This window comes from Brassica napus, chromosome C2 (assembly GCF_020379485.1).
Source record: "Brassica napus cultivar Da-Ae chromosome C2, Da-Ae, whole genome shotgun sequence".
Taxonomy (NCBI): domain Eukaryota; kingdom Viridiplantae; phylum Streptophyta; class Magnoliopsida; order Brassicales; family Brassicaceae; genus Brassica; species Brassica napus.
Genome location: NC_063445.1, coordinates 55572130 through 55592698, shown reverse-complemented (window position 1 = coordinate 55592698; position 20569 = coordinate 55572130). Strand labels below are relative to the sequence as shown.

Here is a 20569-nt window from a genome sequence, read left to right as displayed (position 1 = left end):
TATTCAGTGATCTCAAATAATTATTGATTATATTTATTAATTATTAATGAATGTAGTTTATAAAGAGATTTTTCAAAAATACTTATAATATATGAAAAATGTAACAATATCATCATTATGTCTGCATGTGCGGACAAAACACCTAGTTTCCTTTAATTTAATAGTGTTAGATTTTTCAAGAAAAAAAACATTTTGTTTGTTCCTCTTTCGCAATTACACTTTTAGAAAGAAGTTTAAAATTGATCGAACCGGTTGATCCGGTTCTGAACTAACAGGCAGGAGATCAGTTATCGATCGGCCCACACAAAAACATACAAACTGCATCTTTTTAATCAGTTCACCAAGGATGAGCTCAGGTGATTCCTTCTCCAACCGACTACTTGATAAAGATCTTAAATGCACACATCACATGCTAAACATGTGAACAAACTCTATGGGTTTCATAAATAATTTTTATAATCCCGTTGAAACTTTTTTCTAACTGGTGTACACTAAACGTGTTGTTTTATTTTGTCATTCTAGTTTTAATAGTTTCATACTGAATTTTCTAAAAATTATTCCAAATATAAATTGTAGTATAGTTTAGAGAAACAAAAAAAATATAAAAGATTTTAAATCTCAATATGCAGATGCCAGATTGTGCTTTATTGTTGTGAATAATGCAAATTGTTATAAACAACAAAACTGTTTAAATTTGTACATTTATATTAAGTTTTTCATCTTTCTTTTTTGTTTCTTTTTTTCTATTCATGTTTGCAGTGATATAAATTAGTTATCAAAGGACACTGTAAGTTTATATATACGGGCTAACAGTTTTATGTAAACAATATTTTTGTTGACATTTTTTTTTCTTGCAGAACAAAACCAGAGACGAGATAAAAGCCATGATAAATGGTGTCTGCATGTTGAAACATAAATTTTATACTGCCTTACAGAATAAATGTGATCATGAGGAAGGAGAACCCCCAACAGATGCTTATGACTATTATTGCATGACTAGCCTTCGTCAAACTGCTAATTAGCTCTTGGAGGAGTTAAAGATTGAGGCTTATTACAAGTTTCTGGAAGAATTCTATCAACTGGTTCACTATCCTTCCTCTAAAGATCCGAGAGTTCTCGCTGAAGTTGATGGAGTTTTGAAAAAAAATATTAATATTCTACATGCAATCATGAAGTGTGGTTTTGACGGTATTTAAACTAGTAAATTATTATTTTTCCTCAACACTCTGAACCAGTTTTAGCAAGTTGAATTTTTATGTCATTACACTTATGAGAAGCCATGAAATAAATGTGAAAAATATATACCTCGTGCAACCGTTTTCTTCAATATAGATCATTGGATACATATATACACTCAGCTTTGATATTAATATTTCTCGTATAGTTGATACGCGATATAATATTCATTAAAACCATTATCTTCAAATGTAACCAATAAAGAGTGTACAAGTTGTTCCTTAGGGTGTAGTTTGACCTTTCAATGATGGACAATGTCGTGTCAATACATAGGTGTTTATAAGGTATACATGAGTTTTTAGTTATCTTATTAGTCAACATCTTTTTACATCCATACGTCCAAACCTTATATGAGATTTAAGTAAATGGATAATTGTATGTCTTCCACAGTTTCAATTGATTATATTTCTTTCTGTATCATCATTAATTAACCATTATGTGTACAAACTTTGATTTTTAGAGTAAAGTTTTATTTTTCATGTCTCTTGTGTTTCTGGTCATTATTATTATATGCAATTATGTATTCAAGCTTTGATGTTATAGAAGAGATACAATACAATGTCGATATATGTGTCTATAAAGTATACAATAGCTTTTAGTTATTTATTAGTTAACAAATATCTTTCACACACATAAGTCAAAAGTTAATATGAAATTCAAACACATGGATAAGTGTATAATTTCACAATTTCAATCGATTATATTTCTTACCGTGGATCATCAACATCAATAAATATTATTTATTTATTTCATACTATATAATTTGATAGACACAATATGCTAATTTTTTTTTTCAACATATGAATAAAATATTTCTTAGGTTTGATGAAATTCCAGAGTAGCTTTCGGTTCATTTTCATCAGAAGGTTATTTGGTTTGAAAATGCAGATGCGCTGAGTACACTGTCAAATACCGGAATGAAAACCATGTATCTAAGGTTTGAATGCAGAATGGGTAGTTAGATGTTTATTTAAGAAACAATATTAATTAAGATCAATAATAGAGATCACTTTTAGATATGTTATGTTTTCTAAATATTATTAAATTCATTCCAAAGATTTGTTTCTGTTTTACATAGTGTCAAACAACTTATTGCAATATGTTATCCAGTGTTAAACAAGAAAATAATATTTGTTTAGTGTGTCGGGAAGTTACCTAATTGAATTTATTATTTTTGCATAATGAGTTAAAACAAGAAAAGAGAAATGAATCATAATTGCTCCAAATTGAACTAAATTTTCATCTATCATATTTCGTTATGAAAAACCAATATCCACAACAAAATTATAAAAAAAAATTGTATGTAAAAGCCCATAAAAGCCTAGCATTCTCTTAGCCTAATTTTGTTGTCTTCTTCGAGTTAAAAGTAACATTGTCTTTTGATAACTATTCAAACAAACACATAATGGACGATGATAATCAGCCGTTGGAACAAGAGCAGAAGACGAAGAGGGTAAACAATAGTAGACATGGTAAGTATAAATCTTGTGTTTACAATCTTTCTTTTTGTGTTGGACGTGAATTTGACTATCAATTGAGAGTGACAATGGTTGTTGTTGCAAGTCTTGATTACACCCCCAGAAAAAAACCACCAAAGTTATGGTGTGTTGAGACTGCTTTACGAAAACGATTCACATTTGTTGATGTAGACTTCTCATCGAAAGAAACATGGGTTCAAATATCTCGATCTTGAAAACATCAAACATGATGTGGAGAAAGCAGCAGCTAGAAGCATTACTTTTGATGTATTTCAAATTACTCAAATCGATTCAGATTTCATGCATCATTGGTTTCAAGGGAGAGACTTATTTGTGCTGGATACGACGATTGTTGGTTGCTGCGATATTTTGATCAAAGTTTCATCGTGTAACAGTTATTATTATGTACAATGTAGCATGTATATTATGTTATATTGTTTCCAATAAATAAAAATTGTTAAGAACAAAAAAATATAAAATGTGTAACAATTATTATTATGTTTTTTTATTTTTTTCCTTATGTTTTCCAATGATAATCTAATAAGTTGTTTGTCAATGCGATTATTTGAAATAACAAAAAATTCTTTATTTTCAACACTCTAAACCATTTTCTTTTTGCAAATGGATTTTGTTTTATTACATTATAAGAAGTTAGGAAAATAATGTAAAAATGTATTAACTCTTATCCAATTTTTTTATTTGTAAAAAGATTGACCTATTCAATATATATTATTGGATAACAATGATATTCGAATACGGTTAACTACATGTTTCCAAACTTGATAACATATATAATTCACATAAAATGTTTTGGCTACAATACAACAACCAAAATTTATATACGGATTGATCAAACATGTTGAAATGTTTCCAAAAATGTACCGTTTTTCTTAAAAATATTTAGTGGTAGTTTGAAAATGACATTAACTGTTTTACGTAGGGAATGAACCTTTAGATATTCTCTTCCACAGTTGCAACAAATCCTCTGACAGGCATGGACGTGAAAGTTTTCAAAATTGCTATTCCGCATCACATCCGCAAAATTAGGCACATGGTAATCTTTGTCAAAGTAAAACTCCCAGCAACCAACAATAGTAGTATCCAAAACACTGAACTTTCTCCCTTGAAACCAATAGATCATGAAATTTGAAGCTATCTCAGTGATTTGAATCTATCTCAGTGATTTGAAACACATCAAAATCAATATTCTTTGCTTTTGCTTCTTCCACATCTTCCACAAAGGATTTGAACCCAAATTTCCGTCGTTGAAGATATGCCCATCCACACTCAATATCAGCAATGATATCAAGATTTTTGTGTAGAATTGTTATATTTTACAGATAGAACTTCATTAAAACCATTATCCTTCATGTGTAACCAACAAAGATTGTACAAGTTGCGTACTAAGTTTTAGTTTAGATTTTGAATGGAAAAATCTCATGATAAAAAAGAATAATATATAGTATGTTAGCTTCTATTTGGATAAGAATGTTATGTCAGTTGCGATCCATGTTGCCAAAATGTACGTCAATAAAAAAACCTTATGTAATTCATTCTTGTTTATTTCATAAGTACTTTGGTGAATGTAATGATCAATATTTTTCACAAGCTTTTTGAATTCAATCAAAACACACATCATATTGGTGTTTCCGTTGCTAAATATCACATACAGTATTAGCAATACTCTAACAAAACCATAAAGTGTTAGAGATTGTGATATATGAACATCTATTGGATAATCCAAGAGGTTCATGTATACTTTTTCATTAAATCTTTTTTCACATACTAAATTTTTTTTAATATACATATTCATACTCTTGTTGCATCAAAATCTGATACATGTGGTCTAGTCTATTGAAATTACACAATTTACCATTTGCATATTTCAACCAATAAATTATCTAATAGAAAAGCTTGATGTTCCATTAAAATCTCAATGAATATAAAAAACGTGTTTCATGTATGAAAATTAAACCAAATTTAAATTGGAACTAAGTAAATAGGCACATGACTATCAAAAAGTCTTCAAAAAAAAGAATGAGTAATCATTGTTTCTGGTCATTATCGTCATTTCCACAGTTACACTTCATTCAGATTTGCATCTTGCATTGTTTTGTTATATGCAATTTTGTATACAAGCTTTGATGTTATAGAAAATTGACAATGAAATATCAATACAAGGGTGTTTGTAAGGTATAAATGTAGCTTTTAGTTATATTTTTAGTAACAAACATCTTTTGACACATATAGGTTGAAAACTAATATGAAATTCAAAATATTGGATTAATGTATAATTTCCACAATTTAAATTAATTATATTTCTTCTCGTGAATCATTAACATCAATACCAATTATTTATCTATTATGTATAACTTTGATTTTAGAGTAAAGTTGTATTCTTTATATCTTTTGTGTTTATGTTAATTTTATTATAAGCAATTTTGTATACAAGTTTTGATGTTATTAGAAGACAGACAATACAATGTCAATATAATTGTTTGTAAGGTATGCATGTCGCTTAAAGTTATTTTATTTGTTAAGAGACATCTTTTAACATACAAATATTCAAACTTAATATAAAATTTAAGCAATTTGATTAGAATATGACTTTCACAATTTCAATCGATTATATTTCTTCTTGTAAATCATCAACATCAACACCAATTATTTATTCATTATGTACAACTTTGATTTTTAGAGTAAAACTTTAATTTTCATGTTCTTTTGTGATTCTAGTCATTTTGTTATATGCAATTCTATATACAAACTTTGATGTTATAAAAGATGAACAATACAGTGTCCATATATATATGTGTTTTAAGGTATGCACATAGCCTTAAGTTATCTTATTAGTTAACATACATCTTTTAACACATATCTCAAAATCAAATTCAAACAATTGGATTATTGTAACTTCCACAATTTAGTCGATTATATTTCTTCATGTGGATCATGGAAAACATTACACATTATTAATTCATTTCATACTATACAATTTGATAGATACAATATGCTAAATTTATTTTTATTTTCAACAAATGAAGGAAGTATTTCCTAATCATTATGCATAAATTCTCAAAATCATGTCAATCTTTTTCTAAACATTAATGCATAAATTCCGATAACTTCATAAATTTAACAATTTGGAATTTAAGCATAACTCTTAATTAGTTTATTTTGGAATAGTGCTTTCCATCAACTTAATTGATTAGTTATAACTATGTATCTCACAGAAAAATGGTATAATTAATTAGTTATAACTAAGTGAATGCCTTCGTGGATATAAATATTTATTTACTATATGTCTACTAAAAAATATTGTGTATATTTATTTTTATTATTTTTTGTTTTCGTAAATACATATCATCACGACTCTTTTTTTATACATATCTATAACTGTTTTTCATAAGAGCATCTCTAACCCACCTCTATATTTGCATCTTTAATAATGTTTAGATACAAAACTACTTTGACTCGTCTCTATTATCATTCATCTATTAAATTGTTATATGTGTTAACGACAAAGTTTTTCACTAATAGGATACACGACTAAATCTATATTCATATTAAGTTGTTATTTTTGTTAATGACAAGGTGTTGTAGATGGCTGAAAAAAACTAGAATTAGAGTCACTAGGTATTGTAGATGGATACACGACTAAATCTATATTCATATTAAGCATTTTCATCATTTTTTTTTGTTTTTTGTTTTGGTCGGACATTTTCAAACTCTATTTTGTTATCTTTTTATATGTATATACATTATCATTGCTAAGTGTTTAAAAATTTTATGTTCAAGCATCTTATGTTCTATATTTCAAAACATCACTTCAGATGAAATTATTAAGTATCTTATACAATAAAGTTATCTTGCCTCTCTCCTCCTTCCTCCACGTCCTCAAGGAGAGTGGGGCTTTTTTTAACACGTGGCAATCATTTCTTCACACATAGTGAAACGTTGTTATCTCTCTGAATGAGCCTATGTTGTTAACTGAAAAACTAAGTAGGTTCTTAAACTTTTATCATTCTAGCCCAAGGGTTATTCCCTAACGATCCTTGACTTGCAGAGGAGAACCACCGTCTCTTCAGACTTCACTGCCTCCAGACCACCTTCGTAAAACGTCTGTAGTAATCAATCATCTGCTACATTAAACAAAGCATTTACGTCGCTTTCACCACACCTTCCACTTTCTCGCATTAAATTGGCTTCATCTTTTTCCGAAGTAAACTATTGAAGCTCCGCCTATATATGAACACAAGCGTTTTGGTTCGAACCAGTATTTCCACCCACGACTTTGGTTTCAAACTCTTTACATTACCCAGATCTTCAATTATCTCTTAGCTCACCTAAAAATAAAATTGAGTTTATCATCTCCACTCGATTATAGGTATTGGGATCACCAGAGCGCCTCACCTCTTCATCACTTTCTATCCGTTAGAAGGACTTTCCGATTATCACTCCGCGGCCGAGTTATTGGTAAGGCTTCATCCCTTAAGAATCATCCTCGCAGTTTTTAATAATCCATAGAAATGTTATTTGCAGTATAGTGAACGTCTGATTGAATTCATTTTAAAACAAGTGTTATGTCAATCAAACGCAGTAGTGTATGTAAGTTGGGCTCCTTCGATTCTGGGAAAGCTTGGAATGTGAAGAAAAGTGGAGAGCTAATGGGAGTTGATCTGATACTGGTTGATGGAAAGGTAACTATGCTTAAAGTCTGTTTTGATTATTTATTTGGCACCTGTAGAAAAAAAACGATTCTTGATGGTACTAGGAGCAAGCAAAGCTTCATATTTGCGGACTCCCTTGTTTTGCTCCTATTCGAAGAGGTCACTAAGAGCAGAAACTTCATCCCCAAGGTTACGAGGAGTTGATGTCATTAGCTAATACCAATTCCGAGTTGGCTGGTTTGTTTTATTCACCACGTTCCAAACCCATCTTATTAATTCTTGATAATCATCTCATACAGGCCCATAATTCCATTTGTTTTATTCCAGATATTTTGGTAAGTTCATGGATTTTACTTCCACTTTCAATGAAGAAACACAAAATACTCAACGAATTATGGCCAACCTCCGCTTTCAGGGGTCATACCAAACTATTCCCTTCATGTTGTTAAACTCTTTACGAAAACTTCTGCTTAATCATTTACTTGACTCCTCCACAGGGAGGTGATAACAACCCTGGCCATGATATTCCAGGAGCTGGAGCTGTAACAATAGACCCTTCTCAAAGTGTTGAAAGAGGTATTCATGACAACAGCAACAGACCCAGTAACCATGTGATGTTGGAAAGCCTCTCAGGAACTGTTACTGAACCAAGTGACATCCCTATTTCATCTGACATGTCTTCTGCGGAGTCGGCCGAGGCAGTGTGTGCGCACTCTGCGAAGAAGCCACACCATGGCTAAGCTTCAGATTATCGGAGTAGATACAAGGTCGCTCAATCTCACAACTGCTTTCTTAACCAGTTTTTAAATTCTTTCATAAACCGAATAAGTATCACTTTGAGCTATTTTCCTCAGTGTTTTAACTTATACATGTATTTCCTCTTCTCTATGAATTCTGCATCTTTCTTTTTAAACAATTTTGAACCGTAGAACTGGTTACATAGACCAATATATTGTTACTCCTACAAGCTGTTTCATTTTCATTTTCTGAAAAAATATACTCCGGAACTGAGAAAAGTGAGCTGTGAGATACTTTGCTCTGTGTTTTCAAAGCATATCGTTATCTTTATCATGTTATTTTCAATTCCAAGAATCAAATGTGTGTGTCCTCAGCTATTATGCCCCGCCGTAATTGCATTTTATTAACTTCAAAAAATTATGTCTACTCCAAGAATTCTATTTTTGCTTATGTTTTTAAATTGTGGTCATCGAACTACTGGCTGGTTACAGAGGTCAAGAATATTCAAAACAGCTGACAAAAAAAAGATTATTCAACCCTGATCCTCTCACACATACATTAATATTCCGTCTCCTCATCGTATTATCCGTAGGTCATAACAAAAACTGAGATCAACCCACTAAAGTAAAGTTCCAACTCGAAACTGTTTAAGTCATCATGCCAAAAAATTTTTAAAAATTAAACATCTCTGATACCCTTGATTCCAGAGACTCAACGCGCTGCTAATGGTTACACTAAACATCACACTTTCTTTTTACAGATTTTACAGATGCTAATGGTTGCACCTTTCATCAAATTCGGGCAATGATAATAAAAAAAAAAAGAAATTTACAGATTTTCATTTTTTCATTTTTATCACGAAGTTCATGCTTTACAAAATTAGTAACAAACAAACTGATGGACCTCCCGAAATCATTGAAAAATCATTGTAAGTTTCAAAACAGAAGCTCTGCAGTTTTGATGTGCATAATTGTTTGCTCGATGATATATTCTTCCAATGTTTTGGGCTGAAATATAAAGTTATTATGTTGTTTTGTTCAATTTAATTATTAAATTATATATATAATTTTTTTGATGTTATCGTTGTTACTAAGTGGAAACTGAAAATGAGATGTTTGATTAGATAGGAAATATATATTTTCATTCAATATAGCCAACAATTAAACAAATAAAAAAGTTTAGTTACTTCTTTAAATTTTATTTTTTGAAAAGAAAAACAATTTTCAGAAAACATTTATATGCAGTTTGGTTCATCTTAATTTCCAGATTATTAATGATTACACTACATTTCAATTATTTGATATGATAGGATATGAAACTCAAGTAAAATTCTGTTAGAAATGTAATGCTTATATTAATTTATAAAATTATTTTCAAATAGCACGAGCGAAATTTCCAACAATTTTTTTTTTTAAGTTCAACAAATGCTAAAATATTTTACAAAACATAATTAGTAAAACACTAAAATTAAAGAAAATTCAATTATAAATTGAAAATCTAATATAAACTGAAACAAACATATATTATAAAACATCATTCGTTATTACATAATATATACTAATTATTATTTACGAAATTATTTAAACTATTTATATATTACTTAAAATATAACATTTTATAATTTTATCATATTACATTTGATTTTCAATTGATTTAGCTTGGAGATGGATGTATTATTTTATTATTGTGAAAAATTAGTTATTGTAATAATATTAAAATCTGATACTCTTAGAAATAAAAAAATATTAGTTTTATTACTTTTGGTTTTATTCAACTATATAAAATTAAAAATGGAAATAAAATAGAAAAATATGAAGCATTACATTTTCCCTAATTTTAAATTTAATAATTTTGTGTTCTCTAGAAAAAAAATTGTTAGTGGTCTTTTCAACTCAAACCAACAAAACTTAGTTAAATTTACAATAAAGTTTTAGAATAAAAACAGATTACATTTATTATTTTCAGTATAAATTAAAATTTTAAATATTTTATATAATTAACTATTTTAATATAAAATAATTTTAATGTAAACTCACCCGTCCGTAGGGCGGGCCAACCCCTAGTTAAGTTATAAACATTCGGCAAAAGTTCAAAATATCTTTGGTAAAATGTACATGCAGTATATATTCACGCATATCAATATACTTTTTCCATGAGCATGAATGCAAAAAAAAGGTAATTATAATAAACTTCCTAATCAAAATATAAGCATTCAAAAGTAAACCATTTAGCAAATAGTAAAACATTTATCAGTTTATAAAAATTATGTTATGCCATAATTAATGTTTTATAGATTTCTAATTTCTTTTTCGTTTCTGTAAGTCATTAAATAATCAAGGTTTAGATTATACAAAAGAAAACATTTGATTGGTTCATTTTCTCACTATTAGACTTTTAGAAAGAAGACTGTTTGACAAACAAAAAAAAAAAAAGAAAGAAGACTAAAAATGATCAAACCGGTTAATCCGGTCTGGAATAACCAGCATGAGATCAGATTTCGACCAATCCACATGTAAAGACTAAAATGTCACCCCGTTTAACAATTCGCCACAAAGGCAGGAGGCAAGAAAGCTCCGGCGATTCCTTCTCCTTCCGGCGCTCTCCAACTACTTCCCGCTCCGTTCAACCGTCTGATCCGTCTCAATTTCGAGATCCATTCCGATCCGTAACCGCCAATTCTGGTACACCATCGTCATCTCTGTCTAGCCTCTGCGTAATTTGACTATAGTCTCGCTCTCTCTCTCGTCCATGGTTTCGAACTAGTTCCAGCTCTAGGTTTGAATCAATAGGTTCATTGTGATTTGAGCTTGATTTTAGTACGAACATCAGTCAACGCATAGTAATCGATAAGCTAATTTGATGTATGTGTGTATCTCTTGTGTTTGTTGTATCACCAGCAAGTTGAGATTTGGAGAGAAACGATGGGAATCATAGAAACTGGAACCGTATCAGGTAACTTGCCGAGCAAGGAGACGTTTGTAGTGCACTACCCTGGTTATCCATCTTCTATCTCCAGAGACCTAGAGACTCTTGGAGGAATCCAAGGGATCACAACGGTAAGCTTTTGAGGAACTTATCTTGTAGCGTTTCCTGAGTTTATTTTTGCTTTGGTTACTCGAGAAAGATATGAAGTTGATTAGTATCAAACTTTTGGTGTATTCACTTTGGTTAAGGCAAGAGAGTCAACGTCAAACAAGCTTGAGCTGCATTTTCGCCCTGAAGATCCTTATGCACATCCTGCCTGGGGAGAGAGACGTCCTTGTAATGGTTTTCTGTTGAAAATTTATAAGGAGGATGTTAAGAGAGTTCCTGAAACTCAACCTGTTCTTGCCACTAGCGGTGCTTGCCCAGCTCTGTGTGCTGATATTGTAGCTCGTGTGTCTGAATCGTATTGCTTCGATGGTGGGAACCTAGCTCTTCAAATTGTTATGTGCTTCTAAATGTGTCTTGTAGAATGAGCTTTTGCTTAAAGTTTCCCATTGTTTTCACTCTTATTGTAAAGGCATGGTGGACTACCAGCATGTTATTCCTATTCACGCGGATGTTGCACATCAGAGGAAGAGGAAATGGATGGAGGTGAAGCCGCTTGCAGGTGATTCTTATCCGTTCATTTGGTGTTTTTTCATTATATTGCAAATCTCAAGGTTGTGTAGCATAGTTTAAAAATAATTACTCTGTAATATTATACAGGAAACGATGATCTCATGGACATGGCTGATGAAGATGTAATGATGTTATTGCCACAGTTCTTTGCACCCAAAGATATGCCAGACAACTTGGTGTAAGCTTACACTGTCTTCACTGTTTTTTTTCACATTCGTACCTGCTATAACACAAATTATGTCTACGTGAAGCTATCTGTTTTCATATGAACCGGATGTTTAGTGTGGACTATGTTAGTTATATGTGAACGATAAGGAAAAACATAGTTGATCGAAGTGTTTAAAGTTCTATTTTTAATTTCATTTATGTTGTTTGAGCACAGGCTGAAACTTCCAGGAACATCGGGCCCCAAAAAGAAAGATGAGGCACCAACTCAGAACCTTTGCGAGGTGTGTGATTACTACTTCTCCATTAATGGTGGCATGTTAGTTTGTATGTGGTTACTACTTCTCCATGTTCTGATTGGTTTGCTAATGATGCAGGACGATATTGGCCCAGTATTTGCAATTGATTTCAGTGTCAAAGATATCCTTTTCTCTGTTTTTATGATCTTCCAAATCTTATTATTACCTAGTTTGAAGCCATGTTTGTTTGATGCTTTCTGTCATTTTGGATATATTTGATTGGTCCTTAGCGTTCATACAGATCCCAAAGGTATTAAACTGGGAAGACTTCATTGTTCCCAGCTCCGACCAATGGCAATGGCAAGTAGCAGTGTCTGCATTGTTTGACGAGCGACCTGTGTGGACAAGAGATTCCATAGTCCAACGATTACATGATAAAGGTCTTAAATGCACACATCACATGCTAAACAGGTGAAGAGATTCTGTGGGTTTCTTATGTGTATTAGTTGTCTTAGTACTACAATAACCAACTTTTTGGAGCTTTCTCTGCAGGTTTCTTCTTCGGTCTGCATATTATTTGTCGGGTGGTCCTTTTCTTAGGTTCTGGATGTTATTGCCGCAGTTCTTTGCACCCAAAGATATGCGAGACAACTTGGTGTAAGATTACACTGTCTTCACTGTTTTTTTACATTCTTACCTGCTAACACAAATTATGTCCACGTGAAGCTATTTGTGTTCATGTGAATGTTAGTAAGGAGTATGTTAGTTATAGGTGAACGATGAAGAAAGACGTAGTTGATTAAAGTGTTTGAAGTTCTATTTTTAATTTCATTTTTGTTGTTTGAGCACAGGCTGAAACTTCCAGGAACATCAGGCCCGAAAAAGAAAGAGGAGGCACCAACTCAGAACCTTTGTGAGGTATGTGTTTGCTACTTCGCCGTTAATGGTGGCATGATAATTTGTATGTGGTACTACTTCTCCATTTTCTAATTGTTTTTACTAATGATGCAGGATGATATTGGCCCAGTATTTGCAATTGATTTCAGTGTCAAAGATATCCTTTTCTCTGTTTTTGTGATCTTCCAAATCTTATTATAGCCTAGTTTGAAGCCATGTTCGTTTGATGCTTTTATGTCATTTTGGATATCTATGATCGGTCCTTAGCGTTCATACAGATCCCAAAGGTATTAAACTGGGAAGACTTCATTGTTCCCAGCTCCGACCAATGGCAATCTTATTATAGCCTAGTTTGAAGCCATGTTCGTTTGATGCTTTTATGTCATTTTGGATATCTATGATCGGTCCTTAGCGTTCATACAGATCCCAAAGGTATTAAACTGGGAAGACTTCATTGTTCCCAGCTCCGACCAATGGCAATGGCAAGTAGCGGTGTCTGCACTGTTTGACGAGCGACCTGTGTGGACAAGAGATTCCATAGTCCAACGACTACTTGATAAAGGTCTTAAATGCACACATCACATGCTAAACAGGTGAAGAGATTCTGTGGGTTTCTTATGTGTATTAGTTGTCTTAGTACTGCAATAACCAACTTTCTGGAGCTTTCTCTGCAGGTTTCTTCTTCGGTCTGCATATTATTTCTCGGGTGGTCCTTTTCTTTCTTTCATGTCTTCAACAATCTTATTTTCTACACATCAGTACAAGAATGTTCGGAAAGATCATATGTCTTGCATATGTTGTAGTCATTTATTCTTAAATTTACTAGAACAGAAAAAAAAAATCCAAGTAGGATGTTCTTGAAAACTTACCAGCTGTGTCTTGAATAGGAAATGTTATCCGTTGAAGAAGATCCCAACTGTCTTCAAAAGTTAGGCATCCTGGCTTGAAGGTGGCACATTTTTTATCTGCAAGTAATGCCACGTCCTCACTGCGAGAAGTAAGTAAAACCTTCCATCCTGAAATACATTAAATATTTTTGTTGTATTACTAAGATTTGATCTTCTGTCTAATGAAATAAAAGTTGTAATATTTTCTTTAAACACTGAAAAGGTTAATAATGTATGTGTAACATAAGGAGAATCACCTTTTTTGGCAGAAACACATGCTTGATTAGGTCCCAGTCTCCTTCTCTCTCTCCATATATCATCAATGACGATCAAAGCCTTTTGTGTTTCCAACACTCGAACAATCTTCTCGAGAAGTTCTTCTTCCATCATCTTCGACACATCGCATTCTGGCCTGAGTTGTCGCAAGATTGCCTGCCAGGCACACTTCCTTTCAAACTGTTGTGAAACACAAACCCAGGCCAATCCTGAAAAATGACTTTTTATTGTCTCATGATTGAAACCACTTGACTGCTATCTATTGAAGTTAAACTTGATTTTGGGCTATGCTTAATTATGGACCAATAAACTCTTATTGGACTAAACCCAAAATTAAGCTTAAATTCTAGAATCTTTCTAAAATTATCATCACCTCCTCAAATAGAAAAATATCTAGATATTGTAGTAGAAAAATCTAGAGAATAAAGAAAAATCTAGGAAGTAAGGAGGTTGTAATAGAACTATCTAGATATTTGTAATAGAGTTTAGGAGGCTATAAATACCTCTTCATCTTCTCATTTGTAATAACACAAGAAGTTGAACAAGAGTAATAATAAGAAAGTTTTTCTTAAAGAAAGAGTGTTCTACTCAAAGTTCTCTAAATCTCTTTGAGAGTTCTTCCATATTATTCTTCATACTTGGAAGTTTTCTTGTTTCTTTCGGGTTCTCGGGTATTACGGTCTTGGGCTAGTGCTAAGCACTATCAAGGGTGTTTTCTTTACATGGTATCAGAGCCAAGCTAATCTTGTGCTCATCAAGATCGGTTTTTAAAGAGAGCTCGGGTCTATTCTAAGTATGGAATCAACGGGTCGTGTTGTTGGATTGGGAATGGAAATCCTAAACCAGTCTAACTACCGATTATGGAAGTCATGCATGGAGTCATACCTGGTGAGTGAGGACTTATGGGATGTCGTCGGTGGTAACAACACAACACCACCAAGGGGAAATGCTGCAACCCCGGAAGCGACAAAGGAGTGGACACGGAAGAATGCCAAGGCGGAGTTTGCTTTGAAGAGGTCCATATCTTCAAGCATATTTGAGCATGTCTCAAGGTGTACTTCCGCTAGTTCCATTTGGCAAGCTTTAGATCAATTGTTCAACAAGAAGAATGAGGCTAAACTACAATTATTAGAGAATGAGCTTGCGAATGCGAAGCAGGGGGAGTCTTCAATCTCGGAGTTTTTTTTATCAAGGTAAAGAACCTATGCTCTGAGATTAATACTCTAAATCCGGAGGAGTCAATTTCTGAAGCACGGTTGAAGAGGTCTATCATTCGAGGTCTACGGCCTGAATATACACCGTTTGTGACTTCAGTTCAAGGATGGGCTACACAACCTTCCTTGGAAGAGTTTGAAAATTTGTTAGCTTCGCAAGAGTCATTAGCCATGCAAATGTCAGGAGTCAAAATCAATGATGACTCGGGAAGCGCCTTTGTAGCTCGGAGACAACAAAGCTTCAAGGCGAAAAACAAAGATGGAGGTTCAAGACACAATGATGGAAGTGAAGGATCTTCTATGGATAAGAAAAAGTTCAAGTGCTATCGGTGTGGAAAGCTTGGGCATTTCAAAAGGGATTGTCGAGTCAAGTTGAAGGAAACAAATATGGTGGAGTCATACGGAAGATGAAGAATGGGGGAAATGTTTCACGGTGGAGGCTACACATCCATGTACACCCACAACTAAAAACTTGAGAAATGATTGGATTGTAGACTCAGGTTGTAGCCATCATATTACCGGAGATGAGAAGTTATTTTCTAGTCTTCAACGTCATGACGGGAAAGAAGCCATTATTACCGCTGATAATTCAATCCATCGAGTTGAGAAAGAAGGGACTGTTGTCATTAAAGGAGATGATGAAGAACCGATCACCCTCAAGAATGTGTACCATGTCCCTGGGGTAAAGAAGAATCTTCTTTCGGTGGTAAATGCAGTCGACTCAGGTAATTATGTTCTATTTGCCCCAAGAGACGTTAAGTTCTTAAGGAATATTAAAGAATTAAAGGCGGATGTGGTGCACACTGGAGCACGCGTCAAAGATTTATATGTTTTATCGGCCTCACACGCCTATGTGGAGAAGATGAGTACGAATGACAATGCTTCCATCTGGCATGCTAGACTTGGCCATATAAATATGACCAAGCTTAAGGTCATGGTGAATAAAGATTTGGTTCATGGGCTTCCAAAATTGAAGATTCAAGATGGAGGAAGAATTTGTGAAGGTTGTCAATATGGAAAGTCACATAGACTTCCATTTGATCATTCAACCTCAAGGTGCAGCGGTCCATTGGAGAAGGTCCATAGTGATTTGATGGGTCCAACAAGAACATCCTCCTATTCCGGGTTTCGCTACATGTTGATGTTCGTAGATGATTTCTCACGGTACACTTGGGTATATTTTGTGAAGGAAAAATCAGAAGTTTTTCAAAGATTTCAAGAATTCAAGGTTACCGTGGAAGGAGAGTTTGGTCGAAAGCTGAAGACTCTAAGGACGGATAATGGAGGAGAATTCATGTCAAAGGAGTTTCTCTCTTTTTGCCAAAAGAATAGTATTAAGAGAGAATATACATGTCCGTATACACCTCAACAAAATGGAGTAGCAGAAAGAAAAATTAGACATCTAACTGAGACGTGCAGAAGTTGGCTACATGATAAGAATTTGCCAAAGGCCTTATGGGCAGAAAGCATGAGATGCGTAGCCTATGTCATCAACCGGATGCCACTCAGTCCAAACAACATGAAGTCGCCTTACGAGATGATTCACGGGAAGAAGCCGATGGTGAAGCATCTAAGGATATTTGGATCGGTCTGCTACGTTCATGTGTTCGACTCCCAAAGAACAAAGTTGGAAGCAAAGGCAAAGAAGTGCATCTTTGTCGGTTACGATGAACAACGAAAGGGCTGGAGGTGTATGGATCCAGAGACACATAAATACACAGTGTCTCGTGATGTTGTCTTTGACAAAGTTTCATCCTACTATGGACCACATCAAGTCTTAGATGAGCATGATGGTTCATGTTCCTCCAAGACTGATGAACAAATTATTCAAGTTCCAAGTAGTAATGAAAGCTTTGAAAAGGAGACTCAAGGTGAAAGGGGGAGCATTGACCAAGATGAAGAAGAGGAGCATGATCATGGTTCTATCGCCAATCAACGACCAAAAAGGAACATTGTCAAACCCGCTCGGTTCAGAGATGAAAGGTTCGTCACCACATACTCTTGTTACTTTGCAGCTCCTCTAGATGAAGATGAGCCATCATCTTATGAAGAAGCAAAAGGAGTTCAGGAGTGGGTGATCGCAATGAAGGAAGAGATTGATGCTCTCATGAAAAATGAAACATGGGATTTGGTTCCGAAACCAAAGGATGCTAAACCTGTTTCTTGTAAATGGGTATATCGACTAAAGAGAAAGGAAGATGGGAGCATTGATAGATACAAAGCAATACAAAGTAAGGTTGGTTGCTCGAGGATTCTCTCAGAAGTACGGAGAAGATTATGATGAGACCTTCAGTCCAGTAGCAAAGATGACTACGGTACGCTCACTCTTATTGCTAGCTGCAAGCTTCAGATGGAAATTATGGCAGTTAGATGTGAAGAATGCTTTTCTCTATGGTGAGCTTGATAAAGAAATATTTATGGAACAACCACCTGGTTTTGAATCACAAGAGTATCCTAACCATGTGTGCAAGCTAAAGAAGGCTTTGTACGGGTTAAAACAAGCTCCATGAGCTTGGTATGGAAAGCTTGCTCAATTTCTTCAGTTTTCCGGGTATATGGCATCAAGTGCTGATCCAAGCCTATTCTTCAAGAGAAGTGGAAGAGTTCATGTAGTAGTTCTCCTCTACGTGGATGATATGATCATTACTGGAAATGACGATGCTGAAATTGCTCGTCTACAAGAGGATATGTCGGTGAGGTTTGAGATGAAGAAGTTAGGCGAGCTGAATCACTTTCTTGGTCTAGAGGTCGAGAGGGTAAAGGATGGAATATTCATCGGTCAACAAGGTTATGCAAAAAGGATTGTTGAAAGGTTTGGAGTACACCAAGGAAAGGTACGTTCTACTCCACTGGATACTAACATAAGGCTCAAACGCGATGAAGGGTCCTTGTTAGCCAATCCTCGGCCTTATCGCTCTCTTGTTGGAAGTCTTCTATACTTAACCATTACATGACCAGATATTGCCTTTGCGGTTGGCCTTGTAAGCCGGTTTATGCAGGAACCAAGGAAGCCACATCTAGAAGCGGCAAAGAAGATATTAAAGTATGTGAAGACAACTCTTGGTATGGGACTGATGTACAAGTATAATGCCAAGGTTTCTCTTCATGGTTTCACAGATGCTGACTTTGGTGGAGATTTAGATGATCGAAAATCAACTTTGGGTTTTGTGTTCTTGTGTGGAGATACAAGCATTTCATGGTGCAGCAAGAAACAAGCAACGGTGTGTTTGTCCACTACCGAAGCAGAGTATAAAGCTTCAACACTCGCAGCACAAGAATGTATATGGCTTCGAAGACTTCTTGAAGACTTGTTCGAGCCAATAAATAAATCGGTTACCAGCTATGGAGATAATCAAAGTGCCATCAAGCTGGCCAATAATCCAGTGTTCCATGGAAGGACGAAGCACATTGAATTGGAACATCATTTCATAAGAGAGAAGGTGCTTGATGGAACAATTGAAGCATTGGAGGTTCGAAGCGAGGACAACATTGCTGATATCTTCACCAAGTCGTTACCTAAAGGTCAGTTCGAGATACTCCGATCCAAGCTCAGAATGGTGGACAAAATCAAGTTTAAGGGGGAGTATTGAAGTTAAACTTGATTTTGGGCTATGCTTAATTATGGACCAATAAACTCTTATTGGACTAAACCCAAAATTAAGCTTAAATTCTAGAATCTTTCTAGAATTATCATCACCTCCTCAAATAGAAAAATATCTAGATATTGTAGTAGAAAAATCTAGAGAATAAAGAAAAATCTAGGAAGTAAGGAGGTTGTAATAGAACTATCTAGATATTTGTAATAGAGTTTAGGAGGCTATAAATACCTCTTCATCCTCTCATTTGTAATAACACAAGAAGTTGAACAAGAGTAATAATAAGAAAGTTTTTCTTAAAGAAAGAGTGTTCTACTCAAAGTTCTCTAAATCTCTTTGAGAGTTCTTCCATATTATTCTTCATACTTGGAAGTTTTCTTGTTTCTTTCGGGTTCTCGGGTATTACGGTCTTGGGCTAGTGCTAAGCACTATCAAGGGTGTTTTCTTTACACTATCCTCCTCCAACAAATACCGAACCAATATCTCAATATTTTTCTCCATCCCAACAATAGGTTGCTCTTTGTCATCTTTAGAAAACGTTTGTCGCTTGCTCTTTCTTTTACTAGTAGAGACTCCATATACTCTTCATCGACAATGACGCTCTGTACGCCAAGATTTTGCATATCAAGGATCACCTTAGAGATCCTCTTCCTTATGGGTTTCATATCAAACCCAAGCACCATGCTTTTCACAGTAGCATATGCAAATCTTTTGACGCTGCTGCTTGATTCTCCTAGTTCTTTCTTTAGAAGAAAGGTTTCGACTTCTGCGTCCAAAACAACTTCGTTGATGGCTTTAATAGTGTCTTTGACCATGGCACTTGTATGTTTTTCTCTGCATCTTCAAGAAAACCCCTTAAATTTTTAACATCACTCTTTTTTTTTTTTGCTAAGAATGTGAATATCATTAATGAAAATGAAAGTTTGATACAAGCTTAACTTGGATCCCATTCTGCTATTAAAGCTTGATGGTTCCTAAATGTTGCAAAAAAAGTAAAAAAACACTTAGAAACATATTTGGTCTAGCAAAGTTGCAAGAACCGAAGCTAGAACCAAGGAACAAGGTCACCATAAACAACTTGAATAGAGGCCGGTAGGTCAACATCGAAATGGACCAGCAGACAAGGAGAAGATCAAGGGTCGCTCAGAGCACAATAGGCGGAGGCGGTTGACAATTCCGGCCCCGGCCATTGGCATCGATGAACTAGCTCCAATCAAAAACCCAGTCCAGAGATTTAGGCACAGAAGGTCATTATCCAAACCCAAAAGACTACACCTGGCCAATGACGAGCACTTTCTGATGGAGTAGGCGGTAGGTTGACGGCTAAAACCGGCCACTCCACACAATAAATTACCCGGAGCAGAGGAGTAGGAGAGGCAGACACTAACAAAGCGAAAGTCTCCTTCCGGCGTTTGAAGCACAGGCAGACTCGTGAAAGTCCACAAAGCATGGAACAAAAGAGCAGATGAGAGCCTCTGAAACGGAGGCGGCAGAACGGGAAAGTCCCCAAACCCGAGCACACCCACAAATCGGAGTAGACAACTGCAGCTGGAAGCGCCATGGGAAGTTG

The 20569-nt window shown here is 34.5% G+C and overlaps 1 protein-coding gene and 1 pseudogene across 1 annotated transcript; one reads left to right on the top strand and one right to left on the bottom strand.

Annotated features, from left to right (window-relative positions):
- The window catches only part of LOC125582504, a 28201-nt pseudogene that overhangs the window by 5681 nt on the left and 1951 nt on the right, over positions 1 to 20569 (bottom strand).
- LOC106382605 (general transcription factor 3C polypeptide 5-like) lies at positions 10651 to 14166 on the top strand. Its single transcript, XM_048748361.1, has 13 exons — positions 10651 to 10803; positions 11020 to 11178; positions 11296 to 11524; positions 11625 to 11714; positions 11813 to 11903; positions 12108 to 12174; positions 12268 to 12310; positions 12429 to 12600; positions 12682 to 12786; positions 12981 to 13047; positions 13141 to 13183; positions 13448 to 13619; positions 13701 to 14166. Exons 2-13 carry the CDS (start codon positions 11044 to 11046, stop codon positions 13885 to 13887), a joined length of 1401 nt encoding a protein of 466 aa, XP_048604318.1. The 5' UTR covers positions 10651 to 10803; positions 11020 to 11043; the 3' UTR covers positions 13888 to 14166.